The sequence below is a fragment of the Oncorhynchus kisutch genome, linkage group LG7 (genome assembly GCF_002021735.2).
Source record: "Oncorhynchus kisutch isolate 150728-3 linkage group LG7, Okis_V2, whole genome shotgun sequence".
NCBI classification, from domain to species: domain Eukaryota; kingdom Metazoa; phylum Chordata; class Actinopteri; order Salmoniformes; family Salmonidae; genus Oncorhynchus; species Oncorhynchus kisutch.
In genome coordinates this window covers 39,691,054-39,710,476 of record NC_034180.2, presented here as the reverse complement: position 1 = coordinate 39,710,476, position 19,423 = coordinate 39,691,054, and the positions used below count along the sequence as shown (strand labels likewise).

At 44.8% G+C, this 19,423-nt stretch overlaps 1 protein-coding gene across 3 annotated transcripts in view; it reads left to right on the top strand.

The window, feature by feature from the left end:
• LOC109893783 (collagen alpha-1(XII) chain) overlaps window positions 1–19,423 on the top strand; it is an 87,602-nt gene that overhangs the window by 2,874 nt on the left and 65,305 nt on the right. For 2 of the 3 annotated variants that reach the window (XM_031829081.1, XM_031829082.1), the window contains exons 3-13: window positions 2,724–2,840; window positions 2,960–3,103; window positions 4,088–4,144; window positions 5,121–5,384; window positions 5,667–5,831; window positions 5,960–6,133; window positions 7,009–7,299; window positions 7,452–8,054; window positions 9,672–9,950; window positions 10,418–10,693; window positions 10,792–11,067. The exons of the other annotated variant lie outside the window; for it this stretch is intronic. In XM_031829081.1, the coding sequence (XP_031684941.1) occupies window positions 2,724–2,840; window positions 2,960–3,103; window positions 4,088–4,144; window positions 5,121–5,384; window positions 5,667–5,831; window positions 5,960–6,133; window positions 7,009–7,299; window positions 7,452–8,054; window positions 9,672–9,950; window positions 10,418–10,693; window positions 10,792–11,067 (2,646 nt within the window). The remainder of the gene's footprint in view (window positions 1–2,723; window positions 2,841–2,959; window positions 3,104–4,087; window positions 4,145–5,120; window positions 5,385–5,666; window positions 5,832–5,959; window positions 6,134–7,008; window positions 7,300–7,451; window positions 8,055–9,671; window positions 9,951–10,417; window positions 10,694–10,791; window positions 11,068–19,423) is intronic. 3 annotated transcript variants of the gene reach the window in all.

The following is a 19,423-nucleotide window of genomic DNA, read 5'->3' as shown; positions in this document are numbered from 1 at the left end:
CCTGTTGAGGGAACTCGACCAAAAAGATATCCACCAATGTTTATTGTGATTATTTTATATCTTCAATGCTTTTTTTCAATGTCTTGTTTTAGAAAAGTATGTTAAAATGCAAGATGAGAAGATTGAACAGAAAATGTGCGCAGTAACAACTCTGTAACAACTGTGTTTCCAACTATTTACGACTTTTTCTACAACAATGCTCAAACAGCTTGAGCAAAGTGACACAGCTCTTTACTCTTGTGAGTGAAAACAACCTCCCTACCCACTTTCCTTACCCAAATTCCCCTCCATCTCCCCACCTCCCCTTTACTTAACACCCCTCCCTACCCACTTTCCTTACCCAAATTCCCCTCCATCTCCCCACCTCCCCTTTACTTAACACCCCTCCCTACCCACTTTCCTTACCCAAATTCCCCTCCATCTCCCCACCTCCCCTTTACTTAACACCCCTCCCTACCCACTTTCCTTACCCAAATTCCCCTCCATCTCCCCACCTCCCCTTTACTTAACACCCCTCCCTACCCACTTTCCTTACCCAAATTCCCCTCCATCTCCCCACCTCCCCTTTACTTAACACCCCTCCCTACCCACTTTCCTTACCCAACGTCCCCCTCCCCATCTCCCCACCTCCCCTTTACTTAACACCCCTCCCTACCCACTTTCCTTACCCAACGTCCCCCTCCATCTCCCCACCTCCCCTTTACTTAACACCCCTCCCTACCCACTTTCCTTACCCAACGTCCCCCTCCCCATCTCCCCACCTCCCCTTTACTTAACACCCCTCCCTACCCACTTTCCTAACCCAACTTCCCCCTCCATCTCCCCACCTCCCCTTTACTTAACACCCCTCCCTACCCACTTTCCTTACCCAACTTCCCCCTCCATCTCCCCACCTCCCCTTTACTCAACACCCTCCCTACCCACTTTCCTTACCCAACTTCCCCCTCCATCTCCCCACCTCCCCTTTACTTATCACCCCTCCCTACCCACTTTCCTTACCCAACTTCCCCCTCCATCTCCCCACCTCCCCTTTACTCAACACCCCTCCCTACCCACTTTCCTTATCCAACTTCTCCCTCCATCTCCCCTCCCCACCTCCACTTTACTCAACACCCCTCCCTACCCCCAAGTGGGTTTATTTATTCTTGTTCAGAGACTTTCTTGGAGACATGAGGGGAGCTTTCCCGGGCCCCCTGAATTGATGTCAGGTTGGTGATCCTCTTTTACTGTGTACCAATAGCAGCTTAGTTCAGGTCCTAGTTGTTGTCCGCCTGTGCATTCAGTGTGTCCTGAGCTGTGGCTTTCTCAGTGGGTATTTTACAATGATATTCTTGCATCCCATTCCACTGCCCCTCCTCAACAGCTTGCATGCCACCCACCTGCTGACATGGTCTGCAAAGCCAGCCTTGGCATGTATGTCTTCATCACATACTCATCATCATCATGGACTATAGTATGTAGCATATAAGAAGTGCCTATACAGACAGGCCAGAGGAGGAAGAGGCACTCCTACAGCACCTCACTTCGTAGATGTTAAGACTCTTACATTCTCACAGTTCTAGCTATCTTGTTATTCTGTTTACCCTCAAGTACATGTTTATATGTCCAAACACTTTTGTTTCCCATTTAACTGTACTCACATAAAGGTGAAAGGTCACTCAACACTCAGCTGATCTAAATAGGTTGCATGTGAACCCCAACTGAGGAAGAATATAATGTTAAAATATGTTTATTATCTCTGTGTGTGGTCCGTCATGTACATGGAAACTTTCATCCAATTTGTCAAGTTGTTCTAAACAACTTTCTCATGTACATGTGCATGGTGCCGTGGCAGCCAGCTCAATGTGGACACGTGTGTTGTTGTCAGATTGCATCTGTTGTTTTATTTTTTTCAATATATTTGTAAATGATTTTCCTCTGTATCTCAACTCTCTCTTCATGTTGTCTGTGTAAGGCAAGCAGTGTCCCAGCACCTCATGCCATGCTGTTCACTCTGCCAATGAAAAGAACGTACACAACAGTCTCCCGTGACACATTGTGTATTCTTTTTGCAAGGTTTGCAATGGATTTATGCCAATGACTTGTGCTAGTCTCTAAATATACAAATAGTTTGTCAAAATATGTATATATACTCTGTATATATAACATGTGTTAAAATCAGCAAATGCCATCAACATTACCTGGCAATCTTGACTCCATTGTATAATCAATAATGTTGGAATGAAAATGTTGTTGTACTTGTGTGTTGTTCCAATCAACTCCATGACTTGAGAGCAACCTGTTGGTGCTGGTTGGTTGGGCATGCGTGGTAATGACTGCACTCAGCATGTATTGGATGGTTCACTCAATGTTTGTCCTAAGGGGAGTTTTATGTGGAGTTGGTCTGTATTAATGTTGTTTACTCCAGACTTCCGGTGCTTGAGTTGCTGACTAGGGTCACCTGGTTGTGCAACTCAAACAAATGCCATTTTGTTTTCCAAAATGGCTTCTCACACTTTTTAAATGTTGTTGTAAATGTATTTTTTGTCACATTTACCATGGATGTGGGTTTTTGTCTCCCTCAACAATGAACGTCTCAACTTCAGTCATGAAGTGTTTATCGTTGGGCTAAATGTGAATGCTTGATATAAAATGCCTTGCTGAAATACTTGATCAACACTTATATACTTATACCCATGTTTTGCTTACATGTAAGTTAACATCAGTTCCTCTTTTGTTTGCAGTGGAGCCCCCCTCAGACTTGAAATTTAAAATTCTAAATGAGAACACAGTGCAAATGTCATGGAGAAAACCATCGCAAAGGATACAAGGCTACAGAATACAAGTTGTATCGGATACAGGTTCGTATTTATTGATCTCATCAGTTAATTGACGTTTGCCTTACTAGTTATAGCCTTTCATGCCAAGCTGAATGACAATTTGCACCAATGCTAATGGAAACCCATTCTTTATATCCCAGATGAACCAGCCAAAGAGTTTAACCTCTCTGCCACTGCTACAAAGACGTCTATCCCAGACCTGACTCCTGATCTGGACTACTCAGTGTCCATCATCTCCTATGATGGCACAGAGGAGAGTATACCCATCTTTGGTCAGCTCACTAGTAAGTGCTCAATATTCAAATCAAAACAAATGTGTCTCCTGCACCAAATACAACAGATGTAGACCTTAAAGTGAAATGCTTAAATTACTTCAAAATAAGTTGAAATGTAGCAAATAATTAAGGAGCAACAATAAAATAACAGTAGCGAGGCTATATACAGGGGGTTCCTGTACAGAGGGTTCCGGTTCAGGGTCAATGTGAGGGGGCACCAGTTAGCCGATGCAATGGAGGTAATATGTACATGTAGGTAGAGGTAAAGTGACTACGCATGGATAATAAACAGGGAGTAGAAGCAGTGTAAAAATGTGGGGTGGGGACAATGCAATTAGTCCTGGTAGCCATTTTATTAACTGTTCAAGAGTCTTATAGCTTGGGGGTAGAAGCTGTTAAGATGCCTTTTTGACCTAAACTTGGCACTCCGGTACAGCTTGCCGTGTGGTAGCAGAGAGAACAGTCTATGACTAGGAAGGCTGGAGTCCTTGGCAATTTTTTGGGCTTTCCTCTGACACTGCCTGGTATAGAGGTCCTGGATGGCAGGAAGCTTGGGCCCAGTGATATATTCTGATGCTGTTACAAGGTTAAAAATAACTTGTGTGAAAAGTCAGATGGCTTTCCCAAAAGCCTGATGTGGACTGATATCAAAAGGGTTTAACCTCAGATCAGATCACTCAGCCATAGGAACAATGGGCCAATTACATAGCTGTCTATGGTGTAGCTGCCAAGTGAGATGAAAAACATAAGATTTTTAATGGAACAAATTTGAGTTGATAGCGTTAGCTTCTAGACACATCAGAAGAAGGAAATCACATTTGTTTATTGAAACTTGAATAATGTATAGCTAATGAAGCAGGAAACATATGTTTATATGTATGTGGTTGACATCCCATTGAAGAGGCTTGATGATGTGTTGATTGTCTTGGATTAATACATGGCCTATGGCACACAGGATGTCATGATAACAGTTCAAGTTCTCTTGTGTTTCAGTTCAATCCAGTAACACAAGTGGAACAGCAAGGAGACCTCAGACTTCAGAAGCAATCAGTAAGTATGTTTATCTCAATGTCAACCAATCCCCTCTATGCCCATTGCCTGTCCACATAGCTGTACCATTTTCCTAGTACATTTTTTGTGTTTGTCCATGAACTTCCATCATAATCATAATAGTTTTCTCTGGAATATTTTCCTCAGCCTCAAATACCCCTTCTGTACTGAGTTGTCACAGTGTGAGCAGACAGGTGGACCGACAGTGGCTGAGAATGTACACTGTAATTCGTAATTGAAAACAGTCTTCACATTGAGGCAAACAGGTTCCTTTTGGGCTCCCATAATCCAATGAGTGGGATGACGTCACTGTCATGCCAACTCGGTGCATGTCCGTCCTTTAAATTAAATGTTGAAAGAAGTGGAAAGGATTACTGCTCTGACCAGAAGTCCTTTTACTGGAGTTCTTTGCCTCTCCATGAGTCCAGTCTGTGGATTGACAGGGAGACATGCTTACTTTTCCCCACCATGTACGATTTGGGTGGAAATTGAACCGGAAGTCCCGAATACAAAATCTGGTAGAACGCTCTTACCGCTCTCACAATTGACCTAATTGTCCTGCTAAATCGGTAGAATATTTTATGTTTTATCAATAAATCTTCAAAAGGTGAGAATAACAAGATGTGAGAAGCACATACGCTTAATGAAGGTAAAGAGTCAAATAGACCTAGGGGATCTAAGATTCAAGACATTCATAGAAGTCCTGCGAATTATTGCATCTTGGATGTTCCAGAGAATCGGATGGATCTGTGATTTAAAAACCCACTAGGGTTTGAAAACATAAAACCGATCAATACCGTTGAAAGTTTCAGTGATTATTTGGTCCATAAAAACACATTTTTGTCTTCATGACTGTTGGAATATCATCTGTCAGATATGTTCATTAGAGTACCACAAAGGTGCACCAATCTGTCAGATTGTGTTCAGACAATTAATTGTGTTGCCTCTCTCCCCATCCCCCTCTCCACCCCTCCAGAGTGTTCAGTCAATGCCATAGCAGACCTAGTTTTCCTGGTGGATGGCTCCTGGAGCGTTGGCAGGGAAAACTTCAAGCATATCCGCAGCTTCATCAGTGCCTTGGCTGGTGCCTTCGACATCGGAGAGGACAAGACCAGGGTGGCCGTGGTCCAGTACAGCACAGACACCCGCACTGAGTTCCCCCTCAACCGCCACTCCAAACGAGGGGAGCTTCTCAAAGCCATCAACACCCTGCCCTACAAGGGAGGAAACACCATGACAGGTATACGTGATTTGTGTGACTTAACAGCCTACTTGGACGTGTTTGATCCCTTACAGCATGGATAGCCTGTAGATCATTTGTAAATTCTTGTAGGACTGAATCCTAACTTGAGATCTGTGTGTGTAACTAGAACATTGGTGCAAATCTTCAGTTTTATGTTCTGTTTCCGTGCTTGTTCTCAAGGTAGACTTCCGCCCACAGACAATAAATGTTGTCTTACGCTGAAAGATTTTTGGTAACACTATTTTCTTAAAGGTAAATTATGTTACACTCTGTCTCTAGGGGACGCCATGGACTACCTGCTGAAAAACATCTTTACGGAGGCGGCTGGCGCCAGGAAAGGCTTTCCGAAGATAGCCATGATCATCACAGACGGAAAATCCCAGGACCCAGTGGAGGAGTATGCTAAACGACTCAGGAACATTGGAGTGGAAATATTTGCCTTAGGTACTGCTCTTTCTTAAGAACATCCTTATAATGCTTTTAGTTTTTGTGTGCCTGGAGATTCTGTAATGGCTGATGTCCAGAGTACTCAATTTCTCAGGCTAATTTGTAAGATTTTTTTCACAATGTAGGCATCAAAGGAGCAGATGAGAATGAACTGAAGGAAATGGCCTCAACTCCCCACAACACACACGTCTACAATGTTCCTAACTTTGATGTGATCAAGGCAGTGCAGAAAAAGCTCATCACTCAGGTGTGCTCCAGTGTGGAAGACCAGCTCAACTCTCTAGTGAGCGGAGATGATGGTAAGACATTATATATGATGGTAAGACATTATAGATGATGGTAAGACATTATAGATGATGGTAAGACATTATAGATGATGGTAAGACATTATAGATGATGGTAAGACATAGATGATGGTAAGACATTGTAGATGACAGTAAGACATTAAAGATGAAGGTAAGATATTAAAGATGATGGTAAGACCTTATAGATGACGGTAAGACATTAAAGATGACGGTAAGACATTATAGATGACGGTAAGACATTATAGATGACGGTAAGACATTATAGATGATAAGACATTATAGATGACGGTAAGACATTAAAGATGACCATAAGACATTATAGATGACAGTAAGACATTAAAGATGACGGTAAGACATTATAGATGACGGTAAGACATTCTAGATTACAGGTAAGACATTAAAGATGACGGTAAGACATTATAGATGATGGTAAGACATTATAGATGATGGTAAGACCTTATAGATGATGGTAAGACATTATAGATGACGGTAAGACATTATAGATGACGGTAAGACATTAAAGATGACGGTAAGACATTATAGACGACGGTAAGACATTATAGATGACGGTAAGACATTATAGATGATGGTAAGACCTTATAGATGATGGTAAGACATTATAGATGACGGTAAGACATTATAGATGACGGTAAGACATTAAAGATGACGGTAAGACATTATAGATGACGGTAAGACATTAAAGATAGATAATGTATTACATCACATTTCCATTGTTTGATTGAAATCTTCCCCTATTTCAAGTACATTGTCAGAAATAGGTATGGTCAATGTAACAAATCAACAACTTTGTAACTGTAAATGTATTGTTGAAGTGTTTCCTAACCAAACTACATTTGTTCTGTCTCTAGTGGTGGAACCGGCCTCTAACCTTCAGGTGCTTGAGATCTCCTCTAAGTCCATGAGGGTGACGTGGGATCCCTCTCTGGGGGAGATCACAGGCTACAAGCTGACCCTGATGCCCATGATGGCTGGGATGAAGCGCCAAGTGGTATACGTGGGGCCCACCCAGACCTCCGTCAACGTCCGCGACCTGTCCCCAGAGACTGAGTACGAGATCAGCCTGTTCGCCCTGAAGGGTCTGACACCCAGTGATGCTGTCCTGGCCATGGAGAAGACTCAGCCTGTCAAGGTGTCATTGGGTGAGATAACGCTCTGTAACAGCATATCAGTGATCCACTCACTCTCTCACATACTAACTCACTGAAAGTTTACTTAGTTGCTATGTAAAAGAACAACCTATTTCATAATGTAGACCATATAGAGATGACATCTAATGTATTTTCGACCCCAGAATGTTCTCTTGGAGTGGACGTACAAGCTGACGTGGTCCTGCTGGTCGATGGTTCCTACAGTATCGGATTACAAAACTTTGCCAAAGTCAGAGCTTTCCTGGAGGTCCTGGTCAACTCCTTCAACGTCGGGCTTGACAAGATCCGGCTCAGCTTGGTCCAGTACAGCAGGGACCCCCACACTGAGTTCGCCCTGAACACCTATAATGACATTGCTTCAGTGGTCAAGGCTGTCCGGACGTTCCCTTACCGCGGAGGCTCCACCAACACGGGCAAGGCCATGAACTACGTCAGGGAGAAGATCTTTATCTCCACCCGAGGCGCTCGAACCAGCGTCCCACGTGTCATGGTCCTCATCACAGACGGCAAGTCCTCGGACTCCTTCAAGGACGCGGCCACCAACCTAAGGAATATAGATGTGGAGATCTTTGCTGTGGGGGTGAAGGACGCTGTAAGGTCAGAGCTGGAAGCCATTGCTAACGCCCCAGCAGCGACCCACGTATACACTGTGGAGGACTTTGATGCTTTCCAGAGGATCTCCAAGGAGCTCACCCAGTCCATCTGCCTGAGGATCGAACAAGAGCTCCTAAACATCAAGAAGAGGAGTGAGTAGCCATTTAACATTTCCATGGTAATAGAACAATGCTGAGACTTTAAAATGTATGTCAAACAAAAACCAATGATTGTAAAGTTAAACAAACCATGCACAATGACTACTTTTAACAATTTCCACAGAAAATTGTGCAAAAACACATTTACTTGAAGATCACTGCAGATGCAAAGTTTGGTAGCAGAATGACAGCACAAACAGCACAAACAGTACAAACTGTAATTATGTTACCAAACTTAGCATCAGCCGTGTTCTTCAAGTAAACGTGTTTTTGTAACATTTTCAGTAGACATTGTTAATAGTAGTCCTTGTGCATAGAGTTGTATGGTTTGTTTAAGAATAATTTGTTTGACATACATTTTAAAGTGGAAATTCTGAGTCTCAGTATTAAATGCCCGTACCCTTATAACAAAGGGCTGGGGGTTTTCCTTCTCTGGTCATGTGGTCAACAAAAACTCCTAGCCCTACTCATTACACATACCCCTGTTTGAAGTTTAGCATGCTTACTCTGGGCTGTACTGTACCTGTAACTATAGCTACATAACCATACATGCGGGTTACTTTAGTGGCAGCCGCTAAGTGACCTCGAACTCTGTATAGTCCATTGTAATCAGTTATTTGTGCTGCGGTAAAGCAGGTCAGAACTGTGCTACTGCAATAGTGATATCATAATGTAACTACATCTCCACTACACAAAAGGCTGAGTAATAATCTGAATCTATTATTACCCTTGCCTTGGTCTGTTTCTTTCTCCCCAGCTGGCTTCTGGTCAGGCAAACACAAGCGAGGTATTCATTGTCAGGGTTCTCCCCAGGATTTTTTAACAAGGTGGTGCTGCTGAGAACACCTGGAACTGCCATTTCCTGCAATGTAGAGCAAATAAATACTCAATTAGGGTGTGGTGCCTTGCCTTAAATGATAACAAATAAAAATATATAGTACTTTTATTCTTTTTTTACATTGTGGTGCAGCCAGTCAGCGTAGTGCCCTTCTTGCATTTTTTGGGGAGAACCCTGATTGTTTTATCTCTCTGGGCATACTGCCTTCAAAATATCACAAAACCATATGCCTGCAACTCAGGGGAGCTCGTTGAACCATTTGTTATCGTTTACTGTTTTTAAACACTATAGCAACTGACTGGAGACCCTCTGTTATTCTGACCTAAATGTCCTTCCAATTCAAAGGCCACCCGTCTCTGAAAGTCAACAGGACTTTAGACAGTTTTCAACACCACAGTAGCAGGACATCAATTTATCTGCTACACTTATTATCAGTAATGATCCCCCTTTTCCAAGAACACAAAACAATTAGCCATTGGCAATGTCCTGGGGTTTTAATATGAATTTGTTGTAATCTTGTCGGCTTAATGCATAATGCTAGCATTCAGTATGAGGAGTGTTTCCTTTGACCAAGACACTCATGGAAGATAAATGGTCAAATATGGATCTGTGAATGGTGTTGAATGAGTTCAACTCATTGGTTCCATTCCAGCTTTTCTGAATGAATAAGATAGACACCTCTGCTTAGCATTATCAAAAGCCCTAACAATTACATTTCCTGTGAGGACAAAACACAAGCCAGTCACTTAATTGTGTTTTATCCCTCTCGTCAGGTCTGATTGCACCCAGGGACCTGGAGTTCTCTGAGGTGACGTCCAGAAGCTTCCGTGTCACCTGGACAATCGATTCCACCAACGTCATGTCCTACTTGGTGCGTTTCCGTAAGGCAGAGGACATCACTGGGGACTACATCTCCCTGGCTGTGCCAGCCGACACCACCAGCGCCATCCTGCCACACCTCACCCCCTTCACCACCTACGAGGTCAACGTGTTCGCCCAGTATGACAAAGGAGACAGTTTCCCTCTGTCAGGGGAGGAGACCACTTTGGAAGGTAAGGGGTTAAAAGTATACACATTCAGGGGTTTCACAGCATAATCAAGTGAAGAGATACAGTACACTCTTAGAAAAAAAGGTGCTATCTAGAACCTCAAATATTTATTCTGCTGTACCCATAAGAGAAACCTTTGAAGAACTCTTGTTGGTTCAAGTTTAGAACCCTTTTGGTTTCAAGTAAAACCCTTTTGGGTCCCATGTAGAATCCAAAAGGGTTCTACCTGGAACGAAAAAGGGTTTTTACCTGGAACCAAAAAGGGTTATCCTATGGGGACAGCCAAAGAACCCTTTTGGAACCCTTTTTTTTAAAGAGTATATATGTTATAGTGCTTTTGCTGTTTCTCACAAGTTGATGTTTCTCACAAGTTCAATAGTTTACACAGAAGGCTGGGTGTGGAGTCTTTGTCCTTACAAATTACATTGACAAGCCACTGCTAAACAAAACCTAAACATTCTTCTTTCTAGAACGAGGGACGGTGCAGGGCCTGAGTGTGTCTGAGGAGACCACGGACAGTTTCCGGGTGTCGTGGCTGGCAGCGCCAGGGCCCGTGGTGAGGTACCGGCTGTCCTACATCCCCATGACAGGGGGAGGAGAGGTTCTGGAGGCCCAGACCAATGGACCTGACACCAGTATCGTGCTCCAGGAGCTGTTCCCCATCACCACCTACCGTGTGTCTGTGTCTGCAGAGTACACCTCCGGCCTGGGAGACGAGATGCAGGTTGACGGAACCACCAAGGAAGGTCAGTCAGTTAACCAGCGTGGCTGCTAACATTTCAATTCCTTACCTATAGCTAATGCAGTTTATACTGTACATACATGTTTGTCCTTTCCCTCTCAGTCCGTGGTTCTCCCCGTGATCTCCGTGTCTTCAACGAGACCATGTCTAGCATGAAGGTGACATGGAGGGCCGCTCCTGGGAATGTCCTCCAGTACCGCGTGGCCTTCAAACCAGCCGACGGCACCGGGGATAGGAAGGAGATAGCTGTGAAAGGAGACACCACCGTGGCTCTGCTGAAGAACCTCCAGCCTGCTACTGAATATGAGCTGTTTGTTAGCGCCCGCTACACCTCTGGGCTGGGAGACCCACTCCTGGGTACAGGCACCACCCTAGAAGGTACAACTCTTATGTTTGTTATAACTGTCTGCTCTTTGGCTGCTTTGAAGGGGTTGTGTTTCAGAGAGAGAGAGGGAGATAGAGAGATAGAGAGAGGGAGGGAGGGAGGGAGGGAGGGAGGGAGGGAGGGAGGGAGGGAGGGAGGGGGGGGGGGGAGGGGGGGGGGGGGAGAGAAAGAGAGAGAGAGGCATGGTGTATGTGGCATGGCATGGTGTAGGATGTCAGCCTAGAAAATCATACTGCCCTAGAAATCCTTCCCAGATATCTCCGGATACCTCTTCTCTGACTGAGTGTTAAGGGAAACTGTAAGTGCTGGAATATTGAACTTTATGTCATTCCTGTGACACAGACACACTGTAGGTTAGCTCTGCTTTATTGCCCATGAAGCAGGGAGAGCTGGAAATGGGGGTACTTTCGTAAACCTAAAACACTCCTGAGTACAGCCAACACATGCCATGCTAGACTAGCTCATGCAGTTTTACACACTCTAGGGACATATGGGTTATTTGAGATTATTTTATGTGACACATTCAATATCACTTTAATTTAATTTTTTTTTAAATTTTACCTTTATTTAACCAGGCAAGTCAGTTAAGAACATATTCTTATTTTCAATGACGGCCTGGGAACAGTGGGTTAACTGCCTGTTCAGGGGCAGAACGACAGATTTGTACCTTGTCAGCTCGGGGGTTTGAACTCGCAACCTTCCGGTTACTAGTCCAACGCTCTAACCACTAGGCTACGCTGCCGCCCCTTTTAAAGGAAAATACCACTCAAAATCTTTTGTTATTCGTTTCATTAGTCCGATACAGTCCCAAAATGTTTTGCATGTCGGCAATCAAGTTTTCGTTTTGCCAAAATATATATTTTTGTGGTATTTTCATTCAATGATTTTGTAAACCATTTGGAATAGAAATGCTGCTGATCAGAGACGGCTTAATCTGCTAATTGGGATCCTCAACCATAGACCTTGATGCATACTTAAGCCTATGTCTTCAAGAATGTTAGCCAAAATGTACCAAATCCATTGTAGACTACACCCCTCTTTCTAACACTGATGGATAGTGTTAGAAGGTTGTTCAGGACTGACATGCAGTGAGTTAGTGTGTGGGACATCTATTAGTGATATAGGTGTTTCAGTAGGCAGCCATTCAGGCCAGAGCAGCAGGAGGTTATGGTCTGGGTCACGCTGGTCTGGCTGCTTGGGAGCCCAACAATAACAAAGACCACTCTATCCCACACGCCAGAACAGACACATTCCCCACAATCAGTTCTGCTCGTGGCAGCCCAATCACAGGTCTCTGGACAGCTTTATGACATTAGTAGAGTTCTGTCCCGGAACGTCTTTGATCAGGGTGGTCTAGAAGAGAAAGCTCTGAGGATGGGAGGCCCAGCTAAAAGGATGAGAGGGGAGGGGAGGGCCAACTAAGGGGACTGGGGTCTGGGAAGGGGAGAACCAACTAGGAGGACTGGGGTCTGGGAAGGGGAGAACCAACTAGGAGGACTGGGTTCTGGGGAGTGGAGACACAACTAGGAGGACTGGGGTCTGGGGAGTGGAGACACAACTAGGAGGACTGGGGTCTGGGGAGTGGAGACACAACTAGGAGGAGTGGGTTCTGGGGAGGGGAGACACAACTAGGAGGACTGGGGTCTGGGGAGTGGAGACACAACTAGGAGGACTGGGGTCTGGGGAGGGGAGACACAACTAGGAGGACTGGGGTCTGGGGAGTGGAGACACAACTAGGAGGACTGGGGTCTGGGGAGGGGAGACACAACTAGGAGGACTGGGGTCTGGGGAGTGGAGACACAACTAGGAGGACTGGGGTCTGGGGAGGGGAGGGGAGGACCAACTAGGAGGACTGGGGTCTGGGGAGGGGAGGACCAACTAGGAGGAGTGGGGTCTGGGGAGGGGAGGGGAGGACCAACTAGGAGGACTGGGGTCTGGGGAGGGGAGGACCAACTAGGAGGACTGGGGTCTGGGGAGGGGAGGGGAGGACCAACTAGGGCTGAGGTCAAGCAGACAGGAGGCAGTATGTGCTTTGCTTTAGTTAGGTTTGGGGGTCAGCAGTATGCATGTAGAGAGGAATATTGTTCCAGCCCTTTCCCTTGAAAGGGGCAATCTGCAGTTGCTACATCAATTTTTTGACATATACTGCACATTTATGATATGTACCCATTGATTCTTGAAGAATATAACTTGTAAATGCCTCATGAGCTTAGTTCAACTATCACACCCCATCAGAACCCAAAATATAAACTGTATAGCCTCAAAACATGATTAAAACTATAATTTTGATATCATGGATTGTCAGTCCTTGCATATATGGTCCTTGCAACTATGAATTGGAGAGTTTTTACATTTCGCCAGACCCATCCCTGAGTTTTTGACCAAAACTGCACTTTGTAATTGTTTCAACTGCTGATTCCTGCTTTAAAGTGGAAGATGCCAAATGGTTTCAGTTTGAGCCCCCCAACACAGCAAAGATTAGTCATTCACCATAACCAAAGAGTGGAGTCATTGTCTCTTGATGTTGCCTCCTACCTAAATGTCACTTATGACAACATTAATAGTAGACCACATGGCTTCTGCATCAGGGAATAACAGAGGCCTTATCCCACTCTGGAGAACAATGGAGAGGTGTCCGCTATGGAGTAGTATGTAGCTATTTTCACTTCATAGGCGGAATGCTTCAGATTCATTCTTTCTTCATGGTAGAATGGCGCCGGAGGGAATGGCAGCCATTTTACGGGCTCCCGACCAATTAAACTGTTTTGTGTATTCTTTTTCGTTTCCTATAACCGGAAAGAGCTTCTGGACATCGAAACAGCTATCACTAACGAGGATTTCTACTTCAATGAGTCGGAGGCGAAATACATTGATTTTGCTGGACTAGTCCCTAATCCCTGACTCTTGTCGGGATTGCAATATAGAGGCCGGCGCGCTTGCACTCTGATGAGATTACGGCCAAGAATGAATAAATCGCCTCTATCCTCTGTTCTATTGGTGAATGTGCAAAAGCTGGAAAATAAACTGGACAAGCTCCATTCGAGACTATCCTATCAATGCGACATTAAGAACTGTAATATACAATTGCTTTTTGGCATCATGGCTGAACAAGGACAATATAAATTAACAATATAAATCTCGCTGTGTTTTCTACGCATCGGCAGGACAGAAAGGCAGAGAACTGTAAGATCAGGGGTGGTGTGTGTCTCTTTATTAACAACAGCTGTAGCGTGATCTGTAATATTAAGGAAGTCTCAAGGTTCTGCTCGCCTATGATAGAACACCTCATGATAAGCTGTAGACCACACTATTTACCAAGAGAGTTTTCATCTGTATTTTGTGTTTATTTATTGATATAACTGTTTATTTACCACCACAAACTGATGCTGGCACTAAGACCTCTCTCAATGAGCTGTATACAACAAGAACATTCTCATCCAGAGGCTGCGCTTCTAGTGGCCAGTGATTTTAATGCAGGAAAACTGAAATTTGTTTTACCTTATTTATAAAAAGAGAAAAAAAGGATAAAAAGATTTTCTCCACACGTGAAGGCGCATTCAAAGCTCTCCCCCGCCCGCCATTTGGCAAATCAGACAATAACTCTATCCTCCTGATTCCGGCTTACAAGCAAAAACTCAACAGGAAATACCAGTGACGCACTCAATACGGTTATGGTCCAATGAAGCAGATGCTAAGCTACAGGACTGTTTCTCTAGCACAGACTGGAATTTGTTACGGGATTCCTCCGATGGCATTGAGGAGTTTCCTACATCAGTCACCGGCTTCATGAATAAGTCAATCGACAACGTTGTCCACACAGCGACCATACATACATATCCCAACCAGAAGCCATGGATTACAGGCAACATCCGCACTGAGCTAAAGGCTAGAGCTGCCACTTTCAGGGAGCAAGACACTAATCTGGACGCATATAAGAAATCCCGCTACGTGCTCGGACGAACCATCAAACAGGCAAAGTGTCAGTACAGGACTAAGATCGAATCCTACTACACCGGCTCTGACTTTCGTCAGATGTGGCAGGGATTGCAAATAATCACGAATTACATAGGGATACCCTGCCGAGAGCTGCCCAGTTATGCAAGCCTACTAGACAAGGTAAATGCCTTCTTTGCTTGCTTCGAAGGCAAGCAATGCTGAACCATCCGCGAGAGCACCAGCTGTTCCGGACGACTTTATTATCATGCTCTCCGTAGCCGATGTGAGTAAGACCTTTAAACAGGTTGACATTAACAAGGCTACAGGCCAGACTAATTACCAGGATGCGTACTCAGAGCATGCAATGACCCGCTGATAAGTGTCTTCACTGACATTTTCAACCTCTTGCTGACCCAGTCTGTAATACATACATGTTTCAAGCAAACCATCATAGTACCTGTGCCTAAGAATGCCAAAGTTACCTGTCTAAATGACTACCGCCCCCGTAGCACTCACATCTGTAGCTATGAAATGCTTTGAAATGCTGGTCATGGCTCACATCAACACCATCATCCCAGAAACCCTGGACCCACTCCAATTCGCATACCGCCCTAACATATCCACAGATTATGCAATCTCAATTGCACTCAATACTTTCCTTTCCCACCTGGACAAAGGGAGCACCTAAGTAAGAATGCTGTTAATTGACTACAGCTCATCGTTCAACACCATAGTGCCCTCCAAGCTCATCCCTAAGCTAAGTATCCTGGCACTGAACACCTCCCTCTGCAACTGGATCTTGGACTTCCTGACCCTCAACACTGGAGCCCATTAGGGGTGCATGCTCAGTCTCCTCCTGTACTCCCTGTTCACCCACGACTGCGTGGCCACGCACAACTCCAACACCATCATTAAGTTTGCCAATGGTGGTATTCCTAATCACAGACTAGGATGAGACAGCCTATAGGGAAGAGGTCAGAGACATGGCAGTGTGGTGCAAGGACAAAAACCTGTCCCTCAACGTGGGCAAGATAAAGGAGCTAATCATGGACATCAGGAGATGGAGGGCCGAACACCCCCCCTGAGGGCCCTCAGATCCTCAAAAAGTTCAACAGCTGCACCATTGAGAGCATCTTGACTGACTGCATCATCGCTTGATATGGCAACTGCTCGGCATCAAAGTGCAAGGCTCTACAGAGGGTAGTGCGTATGGCCCAGTACATCACTGGGGCAAAACTCCCTGCCATCCAGGACCTCTATACCAGGCAGTGTCAGAGAAAGTCTCCTAAAAATGGTCAAAGACTCCAGCCACCCAAATCATAGTCTGCTCCTTCTGCTACCACACACCAAGCAGTATCTGAGCACCACGTCTGACACCAAAAGGCACCTGAACAGCTAGTACCCCCAAGCCATAGTTAATCAAATGGCTAGCCAGACTTTTTACATTGACCCCTATTCAGACCCACTAGACTCTACCCAAACACACTACACACACACACACGCACACACACACGCACACGCACGCACACACACACACACACACACACGCACACGCACGCACACACACACACACACACACACACACACACACACACACACACACACACACACACACACTTCACATATGCTGTTGTTACTCTGTTAGTCATATATCCTGATTACCCCTAACCACAACCACATGTACATACAGTATTACCTCAATTACCTAGTACCCCTGCACATTGACTCAGTACTGGTACTCCTTATATATAGCCTCGTTATTGTGTTAATATTTCCTCTTTTTTTTAGCAAATTTGTGTCTTATTTTTTTAACTCTGCACTGTTGGGAATGGGCTTGTAAATAAGCATTTCACTGTTGTATTCGGCGCATATTTAAATTTGACTCTTTTGCCTGGTGCTCCCTTCTCTTTGACAATCAAGCTGACCTCCTTTGTCCGTATCTGGACCTCCAGCCAGAGCATGGTCAGAAGTCAGATGCTCAGTTTCCATGACATGGTCAGAAGTCAGATGATCAGTTTCCATGACATGGTCAGAAGTCAGATGATCAGTTTCCATGACATGGTCAGAAGTCAGATGCTCAGTTTCCATGACATGGTCAGAAGTCAGATGCTCAGTTTCCATGACATGGTCAGAAGTCAGATGATCAGTTTCCATGACATGGTCAGAAGTCAGATCCTCAGTTTCCATGACATGGTCAGAAGTCAGATGCTCAGTTTCCATGACATGGTCAGAAGTCAGATGATCAGTTTCCATGACATGGTCAGAAGTCAGATGCTCAGTTTCCATGACATGGTCAGAAGTCAGATGCTCAGTTTCCATGACATGGTCAGAAGTCAGATGCCCAGTTTCCATGACATGGTCAGATGTCAGATGCTCAGTTTCCATGACATGGTCAGAAGTCAGATGCTCAGTTTCCATGACATGGTCAGAAATCAGATGCTCAGTTTCCATGACATGGTCAGAAGTCAGATGCTCAGTTTCCATGACATGGTCAGAAGTCAGATGCTCAGTTTCCATGACATGGTCAGAAGTCAGATGTTCAGTTTCCATGACATGGTCAGAAGTCAGATGCCCAGTTTCCATGACATGGTCAGAAGTCAGATGCTCAGTTTCCATGACATGGTCAGATGCTCAGTTTCCATGACATGGTCAGATGTCAGATGCTCAGTTTCCATGACATGGTCAGAAGTCAGATGCTCAGTTTCCATGACATGGTCAGATTTGCTGACTCATCAGACCTGGCGTCCCACCGGAGTAGAACCTTTGTCTGGGCTCCTTTCTGTGCTCCATGACAAAGCATGGGTCTGGTTACAGCAGCACAGCTTGACGTCAGGACAACAGGCCAACACTGATCTCATTGTTTACGGTGCCACTGGCTTCCAGGTACCCACTGTGTGAGGTAACCTAACTGGCTATTGGAGACAATAGTGCACCCTGTGGCAGCCAGTGGCCAATCTATCTTGTATGTTCAGCCAAACAAATCCTGATTCATGACCACTAAAGATTGGCTTCATTAACTGAATCAGAGAAAGGGGGGCTGAGTTAAATGTCTGGGATTCATATTTTAAATGTGATCCTTATATGTATTAAAGCAGGAAGTCTTTCCCAACATGTGTTAGGTGTTACTTAGCAGCTACTTCAAAGCTGTGAGCAGTTGAGTGCTGGCTGGTTCCTCCAGCAGAGAACTGGCTGTCTGTCCACTTCCTCCCAGTCCAGGGAGAGGCCAAAGAGCATGGAGAGAGAAAGACCAGAGATAACAAACGCCACTGACACCAAGCCATACTTCTACTTCTATTTTGGGTCATGGGACAAAAATATGTTTTCGATAAAACTCTAAAAGTGCAGTTTGGTGTACATATCATTACACTATACAAACCACAAACTGCTGTCATGCAGGTATAGCTAGCTAGGTCGTGTGCAAGTGGCTGTAGACAATCATATGCAATGTTTGCAAGGTTCATTTTGAGTGAATGTTTGTTCGTGGGCATAAGAGCTGAGCTTTTCAGTAGTAAGCATTTAATGGGCCACAGAGTGTGGCGTGAAACCAGGTTAATTCAAAACGGTTTGCTTTGATTTCCTTTCATGACGATCCCTTTGGAAACTGGGCTCCTGGCTGGGTAGTGCTTTGCCAGGCTCAGTGACTTAGCGGAGCCAGGAGACGCTGTTTTTCCTCCAGACTGAAGGTCCTTTGAGGCGAAAGGGCAGAGCAGGGCAGAGCCCCTTGCATGCAGGTGAACCATGTGTCTTCATCATGGTCTGGCCCTACACAGAGCCGAGGTGGACCAGGCTCCAGGGCAGTTAAATGAGGGAAGAGTAAATAGAAGTGCAGTGAGTTTGATGGATTCTCTTTGCCATCTGGAGAGTGCCCTTGCTATCGAGCATCCTTGGGGCATCCCTACCCCATTGGAAGTTGACATTTAAAATGGTTAAGGTAAGGGTTAAGGTTAAGGTTAGGTAAGGGTCATGGTTAAAGTTAGACTAACGGTAGGGTTTAGGGTAGGGATGTCACAAGGATTCTGGATAGCACTTACCATCTCCAAAGAGCGGTTCTCAAATGAGACTTGGCTAAACTGTTTATCTGTAAATTGAAGTCTCCGTTTCCAGTGGTGTTTCTTCTTTGACTGTGGACTCAATAATAAGCATTGCCTGTATGCTGTTTGTTAGACAAGAACTCATGTACTGAATGCAGTAAATGCATGCTGTTAAGTTACATTGATAAGAGTGATGTTTGTGTCCATATGTGAGCTGATAGGGTGAGCTTTTTATGAAGGCTCAGCCTCATAGCAGGCAGCACACACAGTGTACTTTTCCTGGCACCTGACTCATCCTCTTGACACATAATGATATATATCCACAAATCCAATTCGAGCCCAAACCAACACGGCGTTTGGCCCACGATTTGAAGGTTAGCTA